General features: G+C 47.6%; 3 protein-coding genes; 1 reads left to right on the forward strand and 2 right to left on the reverse strand.

Moving 5' to 3' along the window:
• Positions 1-3,129: 3,129 nt before the first annotated feature.
• GSTUM_00004275001 (uncharacterized protein) lies at positions 3,130-4,774 on the reverse strand (the record flags this gene model as incomplete). XM_002835521.2 has 7 exons in its annotated part: positions 3,130-3,546; positions 3,613-3,850; positions 3,898-3,945; positions 4,014-4,143; positions 4,199-4,364; positions 4,441-4,606; positions 4,691-4,774. The coding sequence occupies 7 exons, from the start codon at positions 4,772-4,774 to the stop codon at positions 3,386-3,388; spliced, it is 993 nt and encodes a 330-aa protein (XP_002835567.1). The 3' UTR covers positions 3,130-3,385.
• Positions 4,775-6,126: 1,352 nt separating this feature from the next.
• On the reverse strand, positions 6,127-8,260 carry GSTUM_00004276001 (uncharacterized protein). XM_002835522.2 has 8 exons: positions 7,694-8,260; positions 7,596-7,634; positions 7,442-7,535; positions 7,304-7,344; positions 7,210-7,253; positions 7,123-7,155; positions 6,977-7,067; positions 6,127-6,861 (listed from the first exon to the last, which is right to left on the reverse strand). The coding sequence occupies exons 1-7, from the start codon at positions 7,874-7,876 to the stop codon at positions 7,049-7,051; spliced, it is 453 nt and encodes a 150-aa protein (XP_002835568.1). The 5' UTR covers positions 7,877-8,260; the 3' UTR covers positions 6,127-6,861; positions 6,977-7,048.
• A 463-nt stretch (positions 8,261-8,723) lies between these two features.
• GSTUM_00004277001 (uncharacterized protein) lies at positions 8,724-15,866 on the forward strand. XM_002835523.2 has 13 exons: positions 8,724-8,910; positions 9,049-9,170; positions 9,289-10,330; positions 10,414-10,628; positions 10,685-10,796; positions 10,895-10,929; positions 11,002-12,349; positions 12,410-12,597; positions 12,679-12,973; positions 13,566-14,099; positions 14,172-14,197; positions 14,295-14,454; positions 14,518-15,866. The coding sequence occupies exons 10-13, from the start codon at positions 13,825-13,827 to the stop codon at positions 15,371-15,373; spliced, it is 1,317 nt and encodes a 438-aa protein (XP_002835569.1). The 5' UTR covers positions 8,724-8,910; positions 9,049-9,170; positions 9,289-10,330; positions 10,414-10,628; positions 10,685-10,796; positions 10,895-10,929; positions 11,002-12,349; positions 12,410-12,597; positions 12,679-12,973; positions 13,566-13,824; the 3' UTR covers positions 15,374-15,866.
• Positions 15,867-21,028: the final 5,162 nt, after the last annotated feature.

A 21,028-nucleotide genomic window follows, 5' to 3' on the forward strand; every position in this document is an offset into this window, starting at 1 on the left:
ATGGGGATACTTAAGTGGAGCTGTGGTAGAAAATACCTGCTGCTTAGTCTGGCAGGATAACAATTCTGTTTTGTTCATGACAACCTATCATGACATTACAAGCACAGTAGACAGAATGTGTCGATGGCCAAAGAAAACGAGCTCGAATGCACATATGGTTCGGAGGACCTTTTGTGATGAATCTCGAAAGCTCCTTCCGATTCCTACCTTTATTCATGACTACAACTATCATATGGGTAATGTCGACATCGCAGATCAACTTCGGAGCTATTACTGTACTCAGCAGAAGGCTTCCCGCAATTGGTATCCATTGTTTTATTAGCTTCTAGATACCTCTATTGTGAATACCTATTGTTTACTGAAAACCCACTATCCTCACCTTAAGGGCAAAAGTCAACACTACCTATTCCCAACGAGATTAGCTAATAAGCTAATCAATATTTGCTTAACTGAGCGTTCGGAATCATTTGAGCTTGCAGAGTCTGAGCTGCCTGGCCCCCCTCCCAGAAATAGTGTCCCCGGTCAACACTACCACTCTATACCTTTCTCTCCTCTTCCAGATACCCATATATGTTCACCTTCCGCTCCCTGCCCAGTACTACCACCACCTTCTCACTACAATCATGCTAGCTCTAAGCGCATACTTTATATTTCTACCTACTCAAAGCCTCCTGAACCAGTACACTTCCCTCCTCCCTCTGCCCACTCGTATGAGCAACAGCCAACTCGGACCTGGTATGTTTTATGTCAATGGAGAAAGGTAACTGGAGGTAGCTTAAATGTTCAGTCAGTAAATACATGTTGTAGAGAATGTAACCTTTCCTTATGCCACAAGTGTTTTACTTTATTTCACTGTAAATAGTATCTTCTATTTTATATCAGGTGTCTTTGCACCTTACGCGAATAGGCTAGTGTTCCAGATTTAAAAACGGACCGGAATGTCTTAACGGGTTATGGGATAGAAGGAATTGTAGTAATACCGGCACTGCACGACTGCTGATCGGTGCATGAAGAACTCGCCTCCTTTTTTTGCTTTTTCTTTTTTTCTTTTTGAGCCCTATGATCCACTTTTCGAATACCTGTGCTCGAGTACTCGAGTATATACGGTAGCGCGATGGAATGTGGGGGGGTGATACAAGTATTCCGCACTGTATTATACTATTGTCCGCTTACTTGGTGCTACACAACGATCCCTCTTCCGAACTCGCAGAACCTGTCCGGTTCAAGTCTACCTACCAGGCACCAAGTGCGCAAGTATCCTACTCTAGTACGAAAAAAAAAAGTAAATTTAACTCGACGAATCACCCCCCCGTCCCACTCTTCTCTTTCTTAAAAAGAGGAACAGACAGAGTGTTGGGGATCTTCTATCATACCTTGGTAGGAATATATTAACACACCGTCAGTCGTGTACAGTACTGTAATAGGGAAAGCCGGTGATGAAAAACGATAGTACAAGTACTGTACAGTGCAGTTACAGTACACCGCTCTACCAAAATAACTTGCCGCTATCATACAGAAATCATACCCCGGCCTCTCCATCGAGGAAATGAAAAGCTCGTGTTTTTTTTTTCTCTAAAAGAGTCGATCGCTTTTTACGAATCACAATTACCCCCTACCGGTACGAGTACAGTACAGTACTGTACTGTACTGTATCCTACTTTTTGTCTCTTTATACTCCCGACCCCATGTTCACCCGCCCAACGCACTCCATGGAAAAACGGGATATCGCTCTGGAATCGGGAAGGTTGTGCTCTTACAACCTTTCTGTTCTACATGTTGGTATGATGATATCGTGCCATACTAACTTTACTTGTTGAGTGGAAGATATGTACCCGCTAATATCGTGGATAGATGGATACGAGATGCGGGCTGTTTTATTAAAATTTATTCGTTTATTTATTTATTTATTTATATCGAGGCGATAAAGGTGCTTCGGCGGATGCATATCCGGTAGCATAGAGCATCATTACTTTCCTGCTTGAAACATAATAATAATAATAATAATAATTCAGTATGTATGCGAGGTGCTTCGTATATATATATATATGATATAATTAAAACAATCTTTATCCCTAAGCGCACTCACTACTTATACTGCACTGTACTGTACTGTACACTTGTAATTGGAGCAACAGCCAGATACGAGATCGTCGATACCCACGGTTCGATACTTTTACGATACCATGTCCCTACCACATCACGAGCAATTAAATTTATAGCTCCACAACTACGACGCAACGGAGCGCAACTCATGGCGAAACTGCCATAGTCGGATACACAGCTCTCGTACCCCCACCACCATACCACGAGAAACATCAGACTATGATACTCTCGAGTGAGTGAGTGAGTGGGATTGGTCCCCACATTACCACGCTGTTCAAGTCACGGGTGATCCTATAATACTGACCACACACACACACACACTCTCTCTCTCTCTCCCCCTTCCGTCGTAAGATAACATACGAAGTTTCTTCCACTGTGTGATATAGACAAACTCAGGAACCCGTTGGTGAGGGTGGTATGATGAACTCCCCTAACTTCGACAAGGCGGGATGGTAGTCAGCCGTTCCACGCGGATATCGACAGGAAAGAGGGTGAGAGAGAGTGCGAACGGACGGCTGCCGTGGAATCGAATGTTTTTGGTTCGTTACTTACCCCTGATGGAAATGGAAACGGGTGCTGGCCTGCCGTGCGAGTATCGTTCTGCTTCTTGTTTGCGTTTACTGCTGGTGATATATCGTGCTCTCGTTTATCCAGGCCTGGCCGAGTCTAGCCCGGTCCAGTCTGGCGTGGCCTGACCGTCCTGTTCGCAGGTCTGCACTGCTGTGGGGGGGGGGGCGGTAGGGTAGGGTAAAGGTGGGATGGGTGACTACAGTAAGTATGATACAGTCGCAGTGGTCTTCCAAGTCGCAGTTACACTGCGAGGGAATTGTGAATACGAGCGCCTGTCGTGAGCCTGTGACGGGCTGATGGCCCTGTTATGGTGGATGGCTCTTCTATCGTGGTTGGACTATGCTACAGTGGTTCGATGGATGGATGGGGGAGATGGACTTGTGTTTAGTGGGGACTGGTCGGTAATGATAATAGGGACATGTCTTTATCGTGCAAATTTTACTTCCAATAGACTATGGACGAGAAGCAAAGAAAAAACATATCCATCGTGACTGACAATCTAATAATAATTGTCACCTTTACCGCTCCTTCTCAGGGCCCCTGCGAAATAATTATCCTTCATTCATCAGATGCTCTTCCCATAGAAGAAAAAAAAAGCCAAGAAATCAATACGAGGCAGGGTTGAATAACTTTATTTACAACGAGGGTTGCCCATTCCCAGGAGGTGGTAGGGTAGTAGTATCACTCGGAGCGGACTTCCCGCCCAAAGATATTAAGCGCCCACACCGACTGTTGTCGACGCCGAGAGCCCAGGAGTGGCTTGATTAACTTGGGAAACGAGGGAGATGGTGCCTTTTACTGCCTCCTCTTCTGCTTCCGCTTTCTCGGCTTTGTATTTTTCTAGGACTAGATTTCTGACTAGCTGTTGGTAATCTAAGCGGACAAGCTGGTGTTAGTCATCCGCTTGGTGACTGCCAAGATAGAGTATGATAGACACACATATCACCCCGCTCTCCTTCTCAGGGTTCAGCACCCCTTCTACATACACACCTCTCTGGAGATTTCGTTGAGCAGCAACGCACAACTCGTAATCTTCTAGGGCAACTTGTCGCACAAACTTGAAATACTCCTCAAAGGCTTCGTCTTCTCCATTGTAGTAGTAGTCGAACTCCATTCTTGAGATGGTGGGGTCCGAAGTTGGGCATGTGCGGAATGAGGACATGCCACCGCCGTAGACCTGAGGTGTGTTAGATCGGCGGTCCACCGGATAGGTTGGGGACTTACGTTTAGTGTGCAGATTGGGAAGAAGTACAAGAAGAGTCCATCGTCAGGCTTTCACAAGTGCAAGTTAGCGGTGAGCCCTAATGTTCTTTGGGCGACAGGGGCGTAGGGGTGTGCACCTTCTTGGGGTCGGCAATGTGTCTGCAAAAGTTACCATGGTTCTGAATCGAGTAGAAAGTAGGCGGATAGCGTTTGCTAAAGGAAGGATGGGCGTACTGGCAATGGAGACACTCTTGGTAGCCGTCTATCCTGTGTTAGGCTGTTAGTTGACCAGAACCCATGATCATGATGCGGGAATGTGTACATGGTTTTCCAGTTGAAACCACCTTCATAGGAAATGCTCCGGCGATACTTTAATTTGGTGAAATTTACTTTTGATAAAAGAGGTTCGAGATCTGGAAAGAATTCTTCGAATGGTAGTGAATCCGATGACAGGGCGATGAAGACTAGGCCGCTTGAAGTGAAATGCACTTGAATAGAGCTGTCCTGTGGGCCGGTATTGCTCGAACATGCTGGGTTACTACTGGCTGTACTTTTTGTGAAGACATGGGACACTCACATCGTAGTCTCGGTGTACTTCTATCCCATCGGTTCCCCATTCAGTACCCTCAGGGCTTGTGTTGACAACGTAGAATTTGACCTGGGCGATTTCGTAGTACACTCTTTCACCCCGCTTTACGAATCGTGTGACAGGTCCTACAAAATGCCATGCCTTTACCAAGAGATTTGAATTGTTAGTACAATTCTGGTGCGAAGGGATGTTAGGAGGAGGGGGGGGGATGGGACTGTTTCACACATTCAGAAATATCGCCCTTCTTTCTAATTGATAGAGGGGGGCACTTTGGAACCAGGAAGCCGGTAAGGTCGTAGTAGCGGCCATTTTTGAGGATACAGAATAGGGTTTTTAAGACTAAGATGTGTAACATGATAGTACAACACAACACGAGAAAGGGGAGTCCCCTTTATACAAGAAACATTTTCATACACCGGTGATAATCCATAAGCTTCGTGGGCACCACCAGTTGGGGCAGTAACATGCGTGACCTGAAATAGAGAGATGAGTTTCTTTTAATCATCACTCGTTCTCTCTTATCAGGGCAATGGACCAATAGATAGACTCGCCGAACCGGCTAACCATTGCGGACCATATGCAGCAAAACATTGCGGACAGCTGCATGCAGCAGCTCACCTATCAGGTGTCAGTGCCGGGCCGTTGGCGGATCCTTTCCTTTGCATGCGCTATCACATATCCAAGTGGACTCGCAGGTGAAGAGGAATTCTGACAAAAGTAGGAAAAAAAGCCTTCCCAGTGAATTCATTCAAGTTCGCGGCTTGCCGGCGGAAAATGAAGTATCGACGTGTGGTTCAAGGTGCTCTTTCTGTCGAAATGTTGAGGCAGCAAACCCCCCCGTATTGGTGGCGCGCTTCGGAGAAGTATCGGATCCTGATAATGCCCCGAACTATGCGCACATGACTATGGGGTGAGATCGAGTTCACTAGCGAATCGAGAGAAGCCCAGGGCAATTTAAACTCAAAAAAAGTGTCTCAATACTTTGCGAGTTGTGTTCAGAACTCTTGTAGCCTAAGCTTGCATAACTACCATCTATTCCAATCGCGAACTTGATCATGTCTTCTTGAGGGTATGTCTGTAGCCAAATTAGCACGACTGGTTGGGCGTCTCGGGGCATCGGATAGTCAAATCACACTTTGTGACTCCATACACGACTTGTTTGTGGAGCTCTAATCAATCATCAACTTTTAATTCACCAATCTCAGCCAGAGTTCTAAGGATGCTGCATTAGCTTCTTAAAAAAAAGACCTATACAATAAAATCTTCCAGTTTTTGACCTCCGGGCCTCTTTTTTCTAAGGGTTCTTTTTTCTTCATCGCCGGTTCCTTGTCTCCTCGTTCCTTGAAAATCTCCCAGAAGACGAAGCGGGCGACCAGAGAGAAAGCGCAGAAGTAGCATGTAAAGAAACTAGGCACTGGGGAAGCGCCTGGCCAGGAAAAGCCAAACCATATATTATTTGGGATATCGGCATTCCATTCTCACAGCGTACGGGTGGAGAGAGTTTCTGCCATTGAGAAAGAGAATGAGGAAAAAGAAGGTAATCCAACATATGCTGGATATGGTGAGAGGTGAATGAGTGTTTTGTGGCAAATGCCCTCATTACTGCCCCTTGTGCTCGCATGTCTTTCTATCATGAGAGGAAGGTGTGACCTCAGATGATAGGACTTCAGAGCCCACTCATTCTGGGCCGGATGTGTGTTGTGGGAATAATCATGTATGATAGTAAGAAGTTAGCAGTGCTGGAGTTAACAAACTACATGCACCCCACACGTTAGTTAAGCTTATGGTACCATATCTGTAGTTCGGATGAGATATATAATTCCAACCGAGTATAGGGTTAGTAGAGCTGATAACGCTCAAGAGTTGATATCAACGAGATAAGTGCGGTAGGGAGCACACAATATATCGGAACACCAGCGCCCAGGCACCTTTTGGGTGCTTTGGGCGTTTTGTTGATTCGTGCTAAAGCGTATCGAGTTCGCCTCGCAGAATAGACATATCTGTAATACTGACATATGGGGTGTTAAGAAGGCGGAATGATGGTAGCCTAGGTTGAGGTGGTTGGGATAAGGTTGTAAGTTAGGTAATACCTACATATAGCATGCCCATGACATAGAAATGGTAACTTAGAGACTAATATAGACTTTTTTAACTGCGATGGGGATAATTTTGCGTGGATTCTGGACTCCCCCAGATCATTATTAATATATCGGGGCCTATGTCATTCATTGGAAGTATTGATGTTGCTGCCCTCATACCGATATAGGTCACCCAATTCTAGCTCAATATGAAAACTCGGGCAAACGCTGCGTATATCAGAAAGGACCAAATGCTTAGAAATCTTCCAGTAGTGCCTTCAACCAGGCATCCCCTCATTAGGCGGATCCTTCCAGCATCTGGACCCATATTAGTCATGTTTGGGATTACACCCAAGTAGTGTGGTGAATGTTAGGCAGATCAATCCTGCGATTGGGAAATTCTTGAATAATGAGGAAATAAACTTGGCCTCACCGGAGTACCGCACGGCAAAGCAATTTAGTGGAATCGAAAGACCAAGGGCAACTGTAATCTGGATGCCAGGACTCAGATCAGACCAAGCAACCTATTTGGGAATCAGGAAAGCTAAAATCAACATATAAACAAGTGGGGCTACTCACGAGGTCAATACAGACAAACGCCTTAGCCCCACACTATCAATTAATTAGAACTCTGGATCCTTCCGCCTGGTGGTTTGAGAGACCCACCTAATACGTAATCCCGCATCAGGGCTGAGAGCACCGTTCGCCCACTTTTCAATAGAGTGGAAATTCGAGGCTCGGTAGACAGGTGGCCAGGGACACGCCTGAGCAGCGATATGCTCCTAATTCGACTCCCCCCCCCTATCTCAATAGTAGGAATTAGTGATTACCATAAGCCCATACTGAGCCGCGATAGCAAAGAGAAGTGAGCTGACATCACTATTAGAAAAATACTGACCAATACTCGGAAGGAGAGCGAAGTAATACGCAAGAAACACCAACCAAGGTCCAGCCTCAGCGGGAGCATTTTGATCACCTCGAGTTAGCAGCCACTAGATCTGCGGTTGTAGAGTATCTGATCATTGGGCGGTTACTTAGGATATAATTCCGACGAATAGGCCGGTGCCTGTCGAGTCCCCAATTGCTTTAAGCTAAAGGTCAATTCAGCTAATATATGTTCCATTTTATTTAGAGGATAAAAGAAACAAACCTGGAGTTGCCTGCTAGAAAGGCCCCATGTAGCCTTTCCGAACTTGATTGCTTCAGGCAAATCTACTTCGGCGCGCCGGGAATCTATCGCAGTTCCATGATTGAGTGAGGCATGTCTGGCTTCAACGTCTCTCCCCAGTTTCAACGAACCTTTATCTTCTGCAGAATACCCTTCACCGAACATCATTTCTATACTCAAGAATACTGAATGATAAAGTAAGAGCCCTGAAAGTGACCGAAGTGTGAAATATACCCCCCACAACGGAGACGACTTTATAAGAAGCAAGAAAATAGATGCAGGGTTGATAAGATACCCGGTGTCATGAAAAGTTCACCATCTAACCCACTTTTGTTAACTCTTGTATGCAAATAGACCTGAGTCCTCAGGTGGCCACTTGCACGATTACGCAGTACTCCGAGGCATAGGAATATTAGCCTCTAATATATAATCGAGAAGAGTAAGCCCAATAGCGCAGTTTCCGGATCGCTCGCAGACTTTAGGTGAGGATAATCCCCAAAGGCGTTCCTCCCGGATGTGGAAGCAAAGCTGATGGGGAGATCCGGGAAGGGCTCCCGAAACAAAATCCCTGATAGAACTGCTAGCATGAGATAGGTCAACAATGGGGTGGGTGGCAGAGAGACGAATTGGGCAGGCGAGCTCTCGGTATAATATCTGGTAGGGAGCTCCTGGGTGAGCGCGTAGCTTCATAAAACTCGACTGATAAGGGCAGATCTTCTATCGGTTCTGGACAAAAAGTGATACCGGTAAATGTTCTCCAGTAATTTCATAATCCCCACAGAAAGTGGAATGTCTATGGGAATCTGGCGTCAGTTGCCCACTCAACCGCGGTTCTGTTCGGTAGTCTTCTATGGATCAATAGATCAACAGCCACAAACGCATGGGGTAGGTACCAGTACATATCATAGGTTGACGGGATATCATTTGGAGATGGCGTGCCGTGCCTGGAGATACGTTATTCCGTCTCGGAAAATCCAAAGCAGGGGCCCATGCACCCACGCCACGCGAAACCCCAATCTTCACTTTCAACATCTCGTCTCTGTTTGCCATTACTTGCCCCTACCGGTATTCATAAATATCCTCCTGTTCTCCAGTAAGCAAACCTATCCCTTCCGAATATGAAGCACCTGACCACTACCGAGAGCTTTAAATACGACCCACTATCCAGAGGATTTGCCTCCGGGGGGGCATGTTTCATAGTATGCTTCCGAGTGCCCTGGGAGTTATCTGAGCTGATTTCATTTTCAGGTGGGTAGTTATCCCAGTTGGTGGTCTTTATCGTCATATCGGTAGGGGTGATGGCTGATTCGGGTTGGGAGGTTGTGGCATGCGTCAAGAGAACCCGGATTCGCAAGTCGGGCTTACTTGCCGCTATCTCCCATCATAAACCTCTAATCTCTGGCGCCATTAACTTCTTGAGAAATTCTGATTGCTCGGTATCAGCTGAGTTCATCACGATGTGAGCATCTCTCTAGGGTCCACGGGGCCCTTGGCGTCGTTTGGCACCGCTGGGAGACGAGAGGGTGTTTTGCAACTATTCTCTCAAACACGTTGTCTGATATGACAGGAGGGAATAGTGCCAAAGCTCTTCGGGTGTACTCCTTTTAGGATCCTGATGCCATACCAATGTAAGTTAGGGCATCGACGTGTACTATATCCCTCCAGTGGCAGGATCAGACAGGTCCTGCTCGAGTACTTGCGCCTGGGAACCATAGAATCGACTCTCATTCCCAGAGCCCAGAGAAGGCCCTCAGCCTCCTAGCGTTTCACCTCTTCCGCCCACCGAATATAGCTTTGGGGGAATCCATAAAGATAGCGTTTAGGACCGTAGTCCCCATTTTCTTTCCAAACTATCTACTATCTTAGGGGACGGCGAGGACCCTCATCGGCAAGCACACCGCGCCTGTGGTAAAAAGGAGCTCTAAAACCACCAAAATACCTCAGCAGTACCTCAACAGCATCTCAAATCTCAGGAAGCTCACCAACCCTATTATAACACAAGGTTCCGAACAATCCAGATAATCAGCACTCGAACTCATCTTCTGCGGCAGAATTTTTGAAGGTCTGGAGTTACATCGGATAACTGGTTCCCTCTCTGCGATATCTGAGGATTTTGGTTTTGATAATGGGCGAGTGCGGTGAACGGGGGGGGCGGCCGTTGCGGGAAAGGTAAGGTTCTCAAAAACAACTAACTTGTTAAATCTGAACTATCCGCACGGTTTCTCACCTAGCTTGGCGCCGATTCGCCCGAATAAACCGTGGCCATCACCGGCACACTGGCGCTTTTTTGGGCTTCAGTTTGCAACCTCTCTCATTGCATTGGCCCTGCGGGATCAAAAGACAATTTGCTCTGGGATTAGGAGCCGGGGGAGAGGATGAAATAAAGCTACAACCTTCCCTGATACGGCGGCTCGGGATAGGAGCATTCAAACCCAGCAGGGCTGAACTGGGAAATCGTTACCGTTTCTCCCCGCACCCAAATCTGCATGTCTACTTTTTCGATCGGAAAAGATCAAATTTCGCACTCACATACATATTATGCGCATGCAAAGGAATGCCCTATCCAAGCAGGCTCCCCAGCTTGTGTTTGTGGCAATGGGTTGGACTCGTTCATATTGAGTGGGTTTGCAATTTGAACTGCGGTTGAACACTCATCCTTGCTTCGGCATGTTTGATAACATTATCTCTCAACTAACAACTAGTTATGTCGTCCACATCAGATGCGCAGGAATTCGGATATCCAGGGTATCGGTTACACGCAGGCGATTGAGGACGCTCAGCAGCAGGTCCCGGATTTACTATCCGTTGCTTAAAGGCTTGGGAAAGCTAGCGTGTGGATGGAGGATATCGATACTTGTGATATACGAAGAGCTCAAATTGGTGGCACAAGCAGGCCAAGGACACTTGAAACATATCAGTTCTGCCCCTCGAATCGTCCCTACCCCTTAGGTGCTTACTATTACTTCCCATCAGTTCACTCCGGCCCTGTTAAAGTTGGATCGATTCGCTCGGCCTCATACCAGTTTCAACCTTTGCTAGACCTGCCACACATCTCATCGAAGTCTTTTCAAGCTATCCTTTACCAGTACCTCTCCCAAACCTTGATGTCTCCCCCTCATCTTCTGCTCTTGTTCTATATGTGTTTATACAACTGTTATGGTGTTAGGATCTAATTCTTTGAAGATAGACCACTAATTTCGCGGCGGCTTGCTAATCTTGTAGGACCATTTACTCAAAGTTTTCGAAATTTCGCTGACCGGTAGGCATCGCAATCGGATTTGATCATCCAGCAAAATCTGCCGAGGGAGAATTAAGAATTATCTTATTCACCGTTGTTTTTTCAATACACGAAAGATATTGAATCCCAGAGACTCCACATCAGAATTTGATATCCAACACCACGGCGGGTGACCGAGGAGACAGTGCTAACACTCGAATAATCGAAGCATGAAGCAAGGAGCTGAGTCTCGCACAAAGGGCCCAAATGAAGGGGCTTCGCAGCCTCCATTTATCAAGACATTTCAGAGCGGTTTCATGCTGTTAGCATCTTCTCCGGAGCTCAGCGACCCAAGATACAACTATCTATCTCAGGGGATAGAACATCTGGTCGCCACCGATTGCAAACATATGAATTGCTACGGCACTCATCTCTCTAAAGAGGCTTATACTTAGATCCTACCTAACTAGAATTACATGCTGGCTTCCACCGACCTACTATCACTCAAATGGGAACCGCCGCGATGACCGCCCATGTACTGGGATACGCTCGACGTGTGAATACTTTAGCACGTTTAAACACCTTGGACTGAATTACTACGCTGCGTCACTCGAATACTTTAATAAGCGCGAGCACTTGTTTTCTCCACATCATCCGAAGTAGCGCCTGGCCATAAACACCGTCCAACACCAAGAAATATACGGGGTATTCCGATCGGACCTAAGCCACTCCTGCAGAATTCATGCATCTGCTAGAGTGCTCCCAATTGCCAACAGATTTGCTATGGCGGAATTTAAGTCGGCGAATTTGAGGCCGCTTTGCTTCGAGCCCGTACCAGATTGCTTGAAAAGTCTTAAGCTAATCATGATATCGGACCATGCCGCTTGCTAGTGCTAATGTGAAGTTTGTCAAAGTCCGCGGCACAACGCCATGATCCCCAAACGGCAGTGCGGCCCAGTCAACAAAATCCCACGATCTCGGTGAAAGACCTTGACGTGGACACCCTCACTCATTGGGTGCTCCAGAACGGAAGTACTGCCTCCAGCCCTGCGCGATGATGGATTTTGGACGCCAGTGTTTCGAAAGTCGGAGTCAGACTGAGCGATCAACTGTGCATGTCACCTTTCTGCAACAGCTTTTTTTGAAGCTTAATTCATAAGCAAAAGAGCGTACCGCAGGCATGATATTAGGGAGTTACTAGCGAGCTCCCTAGGATCCAACCGTTCCTCGAGCAAATTACAAAGATTATTGACACCGCCGACACTTTAATCGATAAGAAAAAAGCTTCAGTACGATACCCTTGACATGGGATCCTAGATGCCTGGCAACTTATTTTCGTCAAGCACCAGCAATGCCACTACCAGCCGAAGTTTTTACCCCTCACAAGTCCCCAGCCAAAAGCTGGCAGGGACCATTGCCAAGTACGGCAATTCGTGTGGCTCCCCTAGTTGACACGTTGACCAACGAAACAAGCGCACTAGGGTTGGCCACTGCCAGAACTCCCGGGATTGATTCTGAGACAACCAGAAGTGTGGGGTCTTTTGGACTCCACGTCTTTCAACACTCCTGATTGCTGTTTTTTTCTTTTTTTTCTTTCGGGACCAACAGAAGGGCTATTCTATCTCTCCAGATCCAATATGAAAACACCATAGGTTGCTTAGCGACGAAAGTAAAACATCTCTTTTATGGAACCCTTGTGTTCGATGCTACTATTGCTCAAGCTAATCCCTATTATTATCATGGCCTCGAGAAACCTCCTGAGGCGTTTCCGTTCCGTAGGCGCGGGAGGGCAGTTGGATTTGATTACGCCAATGCAGCGACCCCCAGCAAGAATGCAATTATCCCACGCCTTGAACACGTTGTTCCTTGTCAACGACTGCAATCTCTTCTCGTTTTCGACGCTCCCGCGAGCCATCTCGGGCCCGCTCTCGCAATGGAATTAGAGGTTTCCCCTGCATTGTTGGCAAGCACTAAGGTGCAGCTGGTTTTGCTCGTGCATACGAGCACTGCGAGTTTGGACCAGCGCATAATGTGCAATGTGCAAGGTGGGTTGATTTCCCTTCTCTTATTCTTTGAGCTTAGGTCGCCCTAGTACCTATTCAAAAGGCTTGCAGAATTGAATCCGCTGTCAACCTCTTTCTAGGTCGGTGAGGGATGCATGGAGTTTCATTCGTCATCTTAGTACTTCCCCATCCGTGAGGTTCCTCTCCGATTGCTCGGGGGTCCTCGCTTGCCTTGTGGCTCTGCCGCACCGTTTTCATATTGGCCGTTTTTGTTTGCCAGGGCGCTCGGGGGGCTGATGGTCAAGGCTGCAAAGAAAAAAACAAAGCCGGACCAAAGGGGGATGAAGGTGTGACTGTATCTATGTGACCCAGCTTTAGCAGTGGTCAAATCTGTTATAAAATTATCGTGTGCTCGCCCCAGACGGCCTATCTGCTTTCGTTTGAATCCAGAGTGATCATTGCGTTTCTACTTCCCGTGTCTGCGCATCCAATTCCGTTTATACCCAAGGATTCACACCCATCCCTTCGTCATTCTGCCTCCCATTTGCTTAGTCCACGTATTCCCCCATCCTCAGTACCCTTCTTTTGCCCCAAGTTGAAACTAGATATTGATTTTTCGGGCTGAACACCTCAGATATCCTCCACGTCAACACAATTCCTATTGCGAGAAGTATTCAAAAGAGTCCCCTTTCCTGATACCCAAACATTTCTTTAAGTTACTGCGTCTCGACTCCCATTTCATCATTCCGTAGTTCAATCAACTCACCTTGCCAGCCAAGGAGTACTGATAATAGGTCGAGCACAAACCTCCAAAGTCCTAACAAGGCATACCAACATCTCACATTCTTTCATAAAGCATATTTATTGATTCAATTCCATCAAACTCAATCACAATGGCAACCCGACACTCCTGGCTGGTCACACCAATGCTTTTCTTTCTCCTTCTTTGGGCCACCCCTTCGGCAGCGCACATGTCCATGTCGGAGCCCCCGCCGATCAATTATAAAACCAACCCAAACTACAATTCTGCCAAGGGCGACTTCGATTACAGCGCTCCTTTATCGCCTTCCGGGTCAAATTACCCATGTAAAGGGCACCTTAAAGATTTGGATGCGCCAGAGGGCAGACCTGTGAGAACTTATGCACAGGGCGGAACCTATAACATGGTGTGCGTATTAATCGAGGCCCTGGTATATCCCAATCTCCTCAAATGGGCACTGACATGACTTCATAATTCCAGTATCTCTGGCTCAGCTGTGCATGGTGGTAAGTAAAAAAAAAAATTAAAAAAAATTAAAAAAAATACCCAAACCAGAGAATTAGTTAAAGGAAGAGGGCTCACCAATCGCTGTATCCGGAGCAGGTGGATCATGTCAATGCGCCCTCTCCTATGATAAGGGTAAGACCTTCACGGTCATAAAATCCTTCGTAGGAAATTGTCCCCACGCAACACCCGGCGGCGACCAAACATTCAAATTCACAATTCCCAAAGATGCGCCATCTGGCAATGCCGTCTTCGCCTGGTAATTATGTGACGCGCATCACCGGAAGAAGAAAAGGCACAAAAGGCTCACGAGATATGTCAGGACCTGGTTCAACAACATCGGAAATCGAGAGATGTACATGAACTGCGCATCGGTCACAATCGGCGGCACAAAAAAAAGCAGAGCGGTGGCCAAGAGAGCCTTTAGCGGTCCCGAGGTATTCAAAGCGAATATCGGCAACGGATGTACGACCCCAGCGGGAACGGATGTGACCTTTCCTAATCCCGGACCGAATATTGAGTATGGAGGAAACGCTGGCGCCAGGGCTCCGCCCACCGGTAATTGTCAAGGTGGAAATTCCGGCGCCGGTGGGGGCAGTGGAAGTGGAAGCGGGAGTGGCAGCGGGAGTGGAACCGGAACTGGAACTGGAACCGGCACAAGTGGTGGTAGTGGAAGCGGTAGTTCCAGCGGCACCGGCACAGCCGGGGGCGACACCAGCGGCGCTGGAACAGGTACCACGGGGGAGGGAACACAGGGTAGTGGAAATAGAGGAGGTGAGGCTTCCGTAACTTTCATTTCGTCTTCCCGGCGCGGGGCGACGGGCACTGCCACCCGCCGTGCTTCATCCAGCGCTGCAAAGAAGAGCAGTAAAACGGTTGCAAGACCCCAGTCCTTCACTTCGCTCGATACCCCCGTCCACACTGGCGGCGGTGGAGCTGGAGGGGAGGTGGTGGTGAGCACGGTCAACCCCGCCACCCAGACGGGAGATGGAGCTGTTGAAACTAACATAGCGGGGGGCGATTCAGGACCTAGCAGTGTGCAGGATACTCAAGGGTGCGCTTATTGGAGATCTCAGGGTTATGTTTGCAGTGGGGCTTCCAAATCTCTAATTGGGAGGAGGGAAGTATTGCAGATGTTAGGAGGAGTCTTGTTGGTTTTGGCTATTTCCGGACTGTGAGAGGGATCAGAGTGGAGGATGCACAGCAAGAAAGAGGAACACACCCCGCATGTGTACCCTTTCTGGATGCCTTCTCCCGCTTTACATATTTTCTTTTGTTTGGCACATATCATACTAGAGAAAAGAAAAGAAAAGAAAGCATAATGGTTGGATTGGAGAGGGGAGGAGGGAAGTGGAGAAAGCTAGATGATTGGACTGGTACTCGTACATAGCTAGATGGTTGAGCTGGTCTCGATTTCCTTTTTTTTGCATTGGGGGCTTACTGTTTACAGGATGGGCATGGCGTTACGGTTTTCAGGTCCCTTCATTCTCACTTATCATCATTTCCCAACTACAATTATCATACACACCATCATACCATGTCTTTTCTTCTTTCTCTATTAGCTCTGCTGTATATTTTTTCCTATGTTTTTCTCCTTTCTTTCTTTCTCTCTTTTTTTTTTCCCTTACTAAAAATTGTAAGATAATATTATTGTCTACTTCACACCCTCAATAAGGTTGGTTAAGTGGGGCATCATAGCGGTAAATTATTGTGAAACTATGAAAATTCTCCTACCTTCCTAAAACACGTGATTTGAGTTTTTGCCCCGGTAAAACAAGCTTCTCCCCCCCCGTAACCCGCATGATCGGGTACCAAGCGACGACGACGACGACGACGACGACGACGACGACGACACACTCGTATATGATACAGGGTGCTTTAATGTAATCAGCGAGAGGGACTCACCTTGTCACATTTATTTGTCATTGCAATTTCCAGAAATCCTTACCCATCAATGGATGCATAGCATGAAGCGTTGAGATGATCTACGTTGGTCACCGAACTCGAGTCTACAATCTTCAGACTTGATCAAGTTGGCTTGGTCTCGTTCACAGGTGGTCACTCTCGAATAATGAACAGATACGAGTACTGTACTGTACTTGGTCTAGATGAGGCTCACTGGAACATTTTACCCCACACCAACAAAAGTGTACTTGTATGAAATCTCATCTCGCAGGATGCCTCGATAGATGAAGGGGCAAGAAAAAAAAAACAAAAAAAACATAATAATATTATTATTGTATTGTACAGTACAGTACTGTACCTCAGGCGACTTCCATACTTACTTGTATGATGATGATGTTCCGGGTTATTTTAACCGTGACGCAGGCACGAAAGCATTATACCGGTATTGTAGCACACAGCGCCTATATTATAGCAAAACTCGCGAAACAACTTACACATGCAACCTCCTTGTTTCAGAAGAGATCCAGACATCTCTCACACCCCTAATAAACAATAAACCGGTAATATAAAGTAGCCAGCTTACCTTCCCCTTCCCCTCGAGCACAGTCAGTTTATATACAGATTTCATCCCCCCCCCCCCTCCATCCAAAAGTCGAAAGGAGAAATAAGGCCGGCTCCATCCTCGCTGTTAGAAGACATATACATAAAATACTAATCCGCAGCAGCATACCGGTATCATACAAACGGGAAACGGAAAAGAAAAAAAAAAAGAAAAAAAATATATCGAGCTTGCGCCTTCTTTGTACGCCGAAAAAAAACTTCTGCCAAAATGGCTATTCGAACGACTGTTCGAACAGCTACATTATCCCGCTCGTCGAGCACTCCCTCCTTCTCCTCAAAGCCCACCCCAGTGCCGGGCATTTCACGGAACGGGACGACGTACAGTCTAACCCCGCGCTCTGCCACCACAACATCCAGTTCTTCATCCAGCAGCGGCGGCAGCGGTGGTGGTGGTGGTGGTGGTGGGAGTTTAAGTGCCTCAGCGACATTCACTTACCACGCCCCAACCGCGATAATACCCTCCGCCTACGAGCCCCCGCAGACAACCACCCCGGCCACCGCGCGGAAAGCCGAGGAGAGCATCGCGGCGGTGGAGGACACGAAGCCGGACAAGTCCAGACGCTTCCTCTCGACGAAGCTGTGGTTCAGCGGTTCCCATTACGATGGCGAGAGCACCACCTTCACCTTCACCTCCTCCAACAGCACCTGGGGAACGCTGTTCAATTCGCTGACGCTGGGGCTGTCGGCGCCGCTGTGCAGGGTTTACTTTGTCGAGCTGCTATTCGAAGGAAGGAGGGTGGAGGGGAAAGAGGAGGTCAGGGCTTTCCTGGAAGAGCTGAGATTCGTGCAGTGGGGCCAGCCGACCAGTGGTGAGGGGTTGATAAGGTGGCTGGAGAGGCAGGTGGTGTACGAGAAGAGGAGGTTCGGCTTCGAGAAACTTCAGGGGAACAGCTTTGCCGTTTACCTCCTCACGCTGCCGAGGTTGGGCGGGAGTGATCCGGATACGTACCCGCTCAGGAAGATGGCCGAGCAGAGGTATCGGGTGCTGGATTGTGTGGATAATATTGTGATGCTGGGTGGGAGGGTATGCGCTTCCTCTACTGCTACTACACTTACTGCTGCCAGTTCTTGGGAGGATGCCTGGAAACTAATTGGGGTCTTCTAGTTCCATAATAGCGTTTGGTCACTGTTCAAGTAGTGGGTCTGGCCCCCACAGCTGCTGGTAGGAATGGTGTGGCATACAGCCGGTTTACGACTTTTTCTATCATAATGTTATCTCATTGGGCGGTGTTCCGTGCGCCGCATGCGAGCGATTAATTCCTATTCTCACCTTCTCCCCCTCCAAGCATCACCCGTACAAGTACGAGTAGTAAATTAATCTTGAAAGAACAATAAAAAAAAACAAAGACGTCCCCGGCTTCCCCCCGTAGCCAATCATACCCTGTCACTCTCCACACAACGGCGACCCACAGTGCGTTGTTCAACCCCATACCGCACAGGATCTCACCACACCATACCGGTATCTCTTCTAGAAGAAGTATACTTCGTGCACCGCCCCCCCCAAACAAATCCCAATAAACTGTAATTATCCTTAATTATCATCAGACTTGCTCAATGCGTTTACAGTAGCTATTCAAGACGTTTTATGCGGCCACGTGGACGACATACAGTACCGTACAGTACAGTACATGCACTTGACCAATGCTGCGACAAAGGCCCTTGGCAGGGTCGAGGGGGAGGAGAGGAATCAAGGAGTTGTTTATCATACCAAACGGCTTCTGGAACTCTGGGCGAAGGTTATATAGTGGAGATGAAGGTATGTGGGTAATAGTGTTGAGGGCGACGGATATATTTCTGTATTAGGTTCTTTCGTTTTTACCACTTTTTTTGCCCATAATTATTATTATTGTAGTTATCATATGTTCAAGTGAGCATTTTCGCATAGTATTATACATAGCTGATCACTGTCATTTCTTGTCCTTTGGTTCGGGGGTGGGGGTCTATACTCGCAGTTCCAAAAATACACCTCTGTAAAATTTAACGGCTGGTTCATTGAAGGTGGGGACCGCGATGTTGACAGTGCGGTAGGTAGGTAGGGTTCAAGTTTTTAGCAGCGTACATCCGAAACCAGTCAGAAATGAAGGTGGGTTCTAATGCTATTGGGATTAATGCTGGTTTACCAGCATCTCCAAATCTGAGACGTTTGAGGGCCTGCCGATATTTCGATCCTTCGTGCCTGCCTTCCTTTCAGCTTTGGGGTAATGCGGGTGGGCACAATCCTCATCGTACTCGTACAGTGCCGGTGCGGTGCTCGAAGCTTAGGCATGGTTGTTGTTGTGGGGGGACCTGGAGAGGCTACTCTAGCGTGATAGCCGCAGGGGCTTGGAACAGACACCCCGCCTGGACCATCAATCGCCCGAACAAAGAAAGTTTGACCCAGTTTCTCGTGCTGGTTCGGGGTTAGGGTTGCATACCAAGTGCGCGAACGACACACCGGTATCAGAACTCGAGCACATGTATGATAGTCTACGAGTACGAGTACTTGGCCAGTGAGATCGTGCCTGTAGGTGCAGAGGTCAGGCCTGCGACCACAGTTTTGAAAAGATATCTGTGTATTCGAGTTGCCACCGCACTATTTCTTTTGCAATAATATGGTTGCGACTTGGCCCGGCGCACCCACAGGTCTAATCTCAGCTCAAACACTGACAGTACTTGTACTAGTACCGGTACGGTAAACAAGTGCTTTCCTATATGATGGCACCAATGTCAGCATCTGATAGCGCGCTCACTCCCGGGAGAGCGAAGATCTCCACCACCTCGTGCCCCCCTGCACAGCCCGACGTTTATACTTGAGTAGCTAACTTAAGCTTCTGCTGAGTACCATACCGTACTAACTTTATATCAGTATTTTGTTCCCCACTCTCCTCCATTCGCTACCCATGACAATACACTGTGGGTGGCTACCCAGAGGTCACAGCATACGAAGAGGCTATGATGAAGTTGTGTGATTCTACTGCAATCTCATTGATAACACAGTAAAGCAACACGATAGCATTCTTCAAGAAATTTCTGCCTTCGGGGATATTATAGGGAGAAAGGTTTCACTCTGCTAGCAAACGTCGAATCATCGAGGGGCTAGACAGTACGAGTATCTCCCCCCAGGTCTTGCTGCAGCTGGCCATCTGAGCACAGACCCTTCCATGCTTACAGGCGCCGGGTTGAGTAATCCTAGCCTTCACCCTATTTTTTCCCTCTTTTCAGCAACAATCCTTCCCAATAACACTGGTACTCGAGTACGGCAAACCATCCAAAAATCAACTGATTGGTTTGAGAGAAATTTGACGAGTGAGTATAAGTGACTTTCGCCAAGTTCACTATTTACTGTATGGTACCGGTACCCTTTATGTTCCCTCTTCCTATTCCCTGACGAATGGCCATGGTGCGAGAGGGTTTTTGGCCCACATTTTAGGGTTACAGGGGACTTTATCGGTATGGTCGTTGCGGCTGAAGCTTGGCACTTCTTATCGTGGTTGGGTTAGGCGGGGGAGGCAGAGCTTTTCTTATGGTGGCCTACCGACCGAGAATTCCGCCTCCCAGCCGGCCCGACCGACCAGAGAGCGCGAGGAAAGGGCCGAAATCGCAGGACAGGTAATTAGCTGTGCTCTGTGCTTGCACTGATAATATTGAAGCGCGGAAGCTGTTCAAGGAGCACACAAGTCGTCCACTAGAGATTTTCGTTGGGCCCGACGAGAGTTAATGGTACTTGTACTTTACCTCTAGAAGCACAAAAGGACTTGGATCGCGTGGAGCAACCAATAATCGAGCTATATAGGCACTGTACGGGTACTCAGCCTTACAGGATATGGGAACTCACTCGATTCCTCTGCTTCCCTTTGCCACTTGTTGAAGAGCTGTATCGTTGAAAGGGTAGGCATTCCATGGTAATTAATTGCAACTCCTGTTTGTCTAGACATTTTGCACCCACTGCTTGCCCTTACTTGAGTACTCTATGATACTTTTTGGGTTCCACTATCACAACATGCAGTACGGGTGGACAAGGAAACCTTTTGTCGTACCCACAATTGGGCACTGCTACACAAGAAAGGTGGAAAACTTGAACGACCCCCTGGTCACTGTTGGAGGAGGCTGACTGACCGCCTTTTTGGGTTTCACAGCCCGCCAGTGAATCGAGATTTCCGTGTCTTCGGATTGAGAAAGGTATTGAAAATAATAATTTTGAGAGGGCAATAGGAGCGAAGCAAGTAAATAGCTGTCAGTGAATAGGTCCGGTCGATACAGAGCACCGGGATCTTCTTTCCCGTTCCCCTTTTCTCTAGTGATCCTTATTCATTCTCTTACAACCCCTT

This window comes from Tuber melanosporum (assembly GCF_000151645.1).
Source record: "Tuber melanosporum whole genome shotgun sequence assembly, scaffold_11, strain Mel28".
Classification (NCBI taxonomy): Eukaryota; Fungi; Ascomycota; class Pezizomycetes; order Pezizales; family Tuberaceae; genus Tuber; species Tuber melanosporum.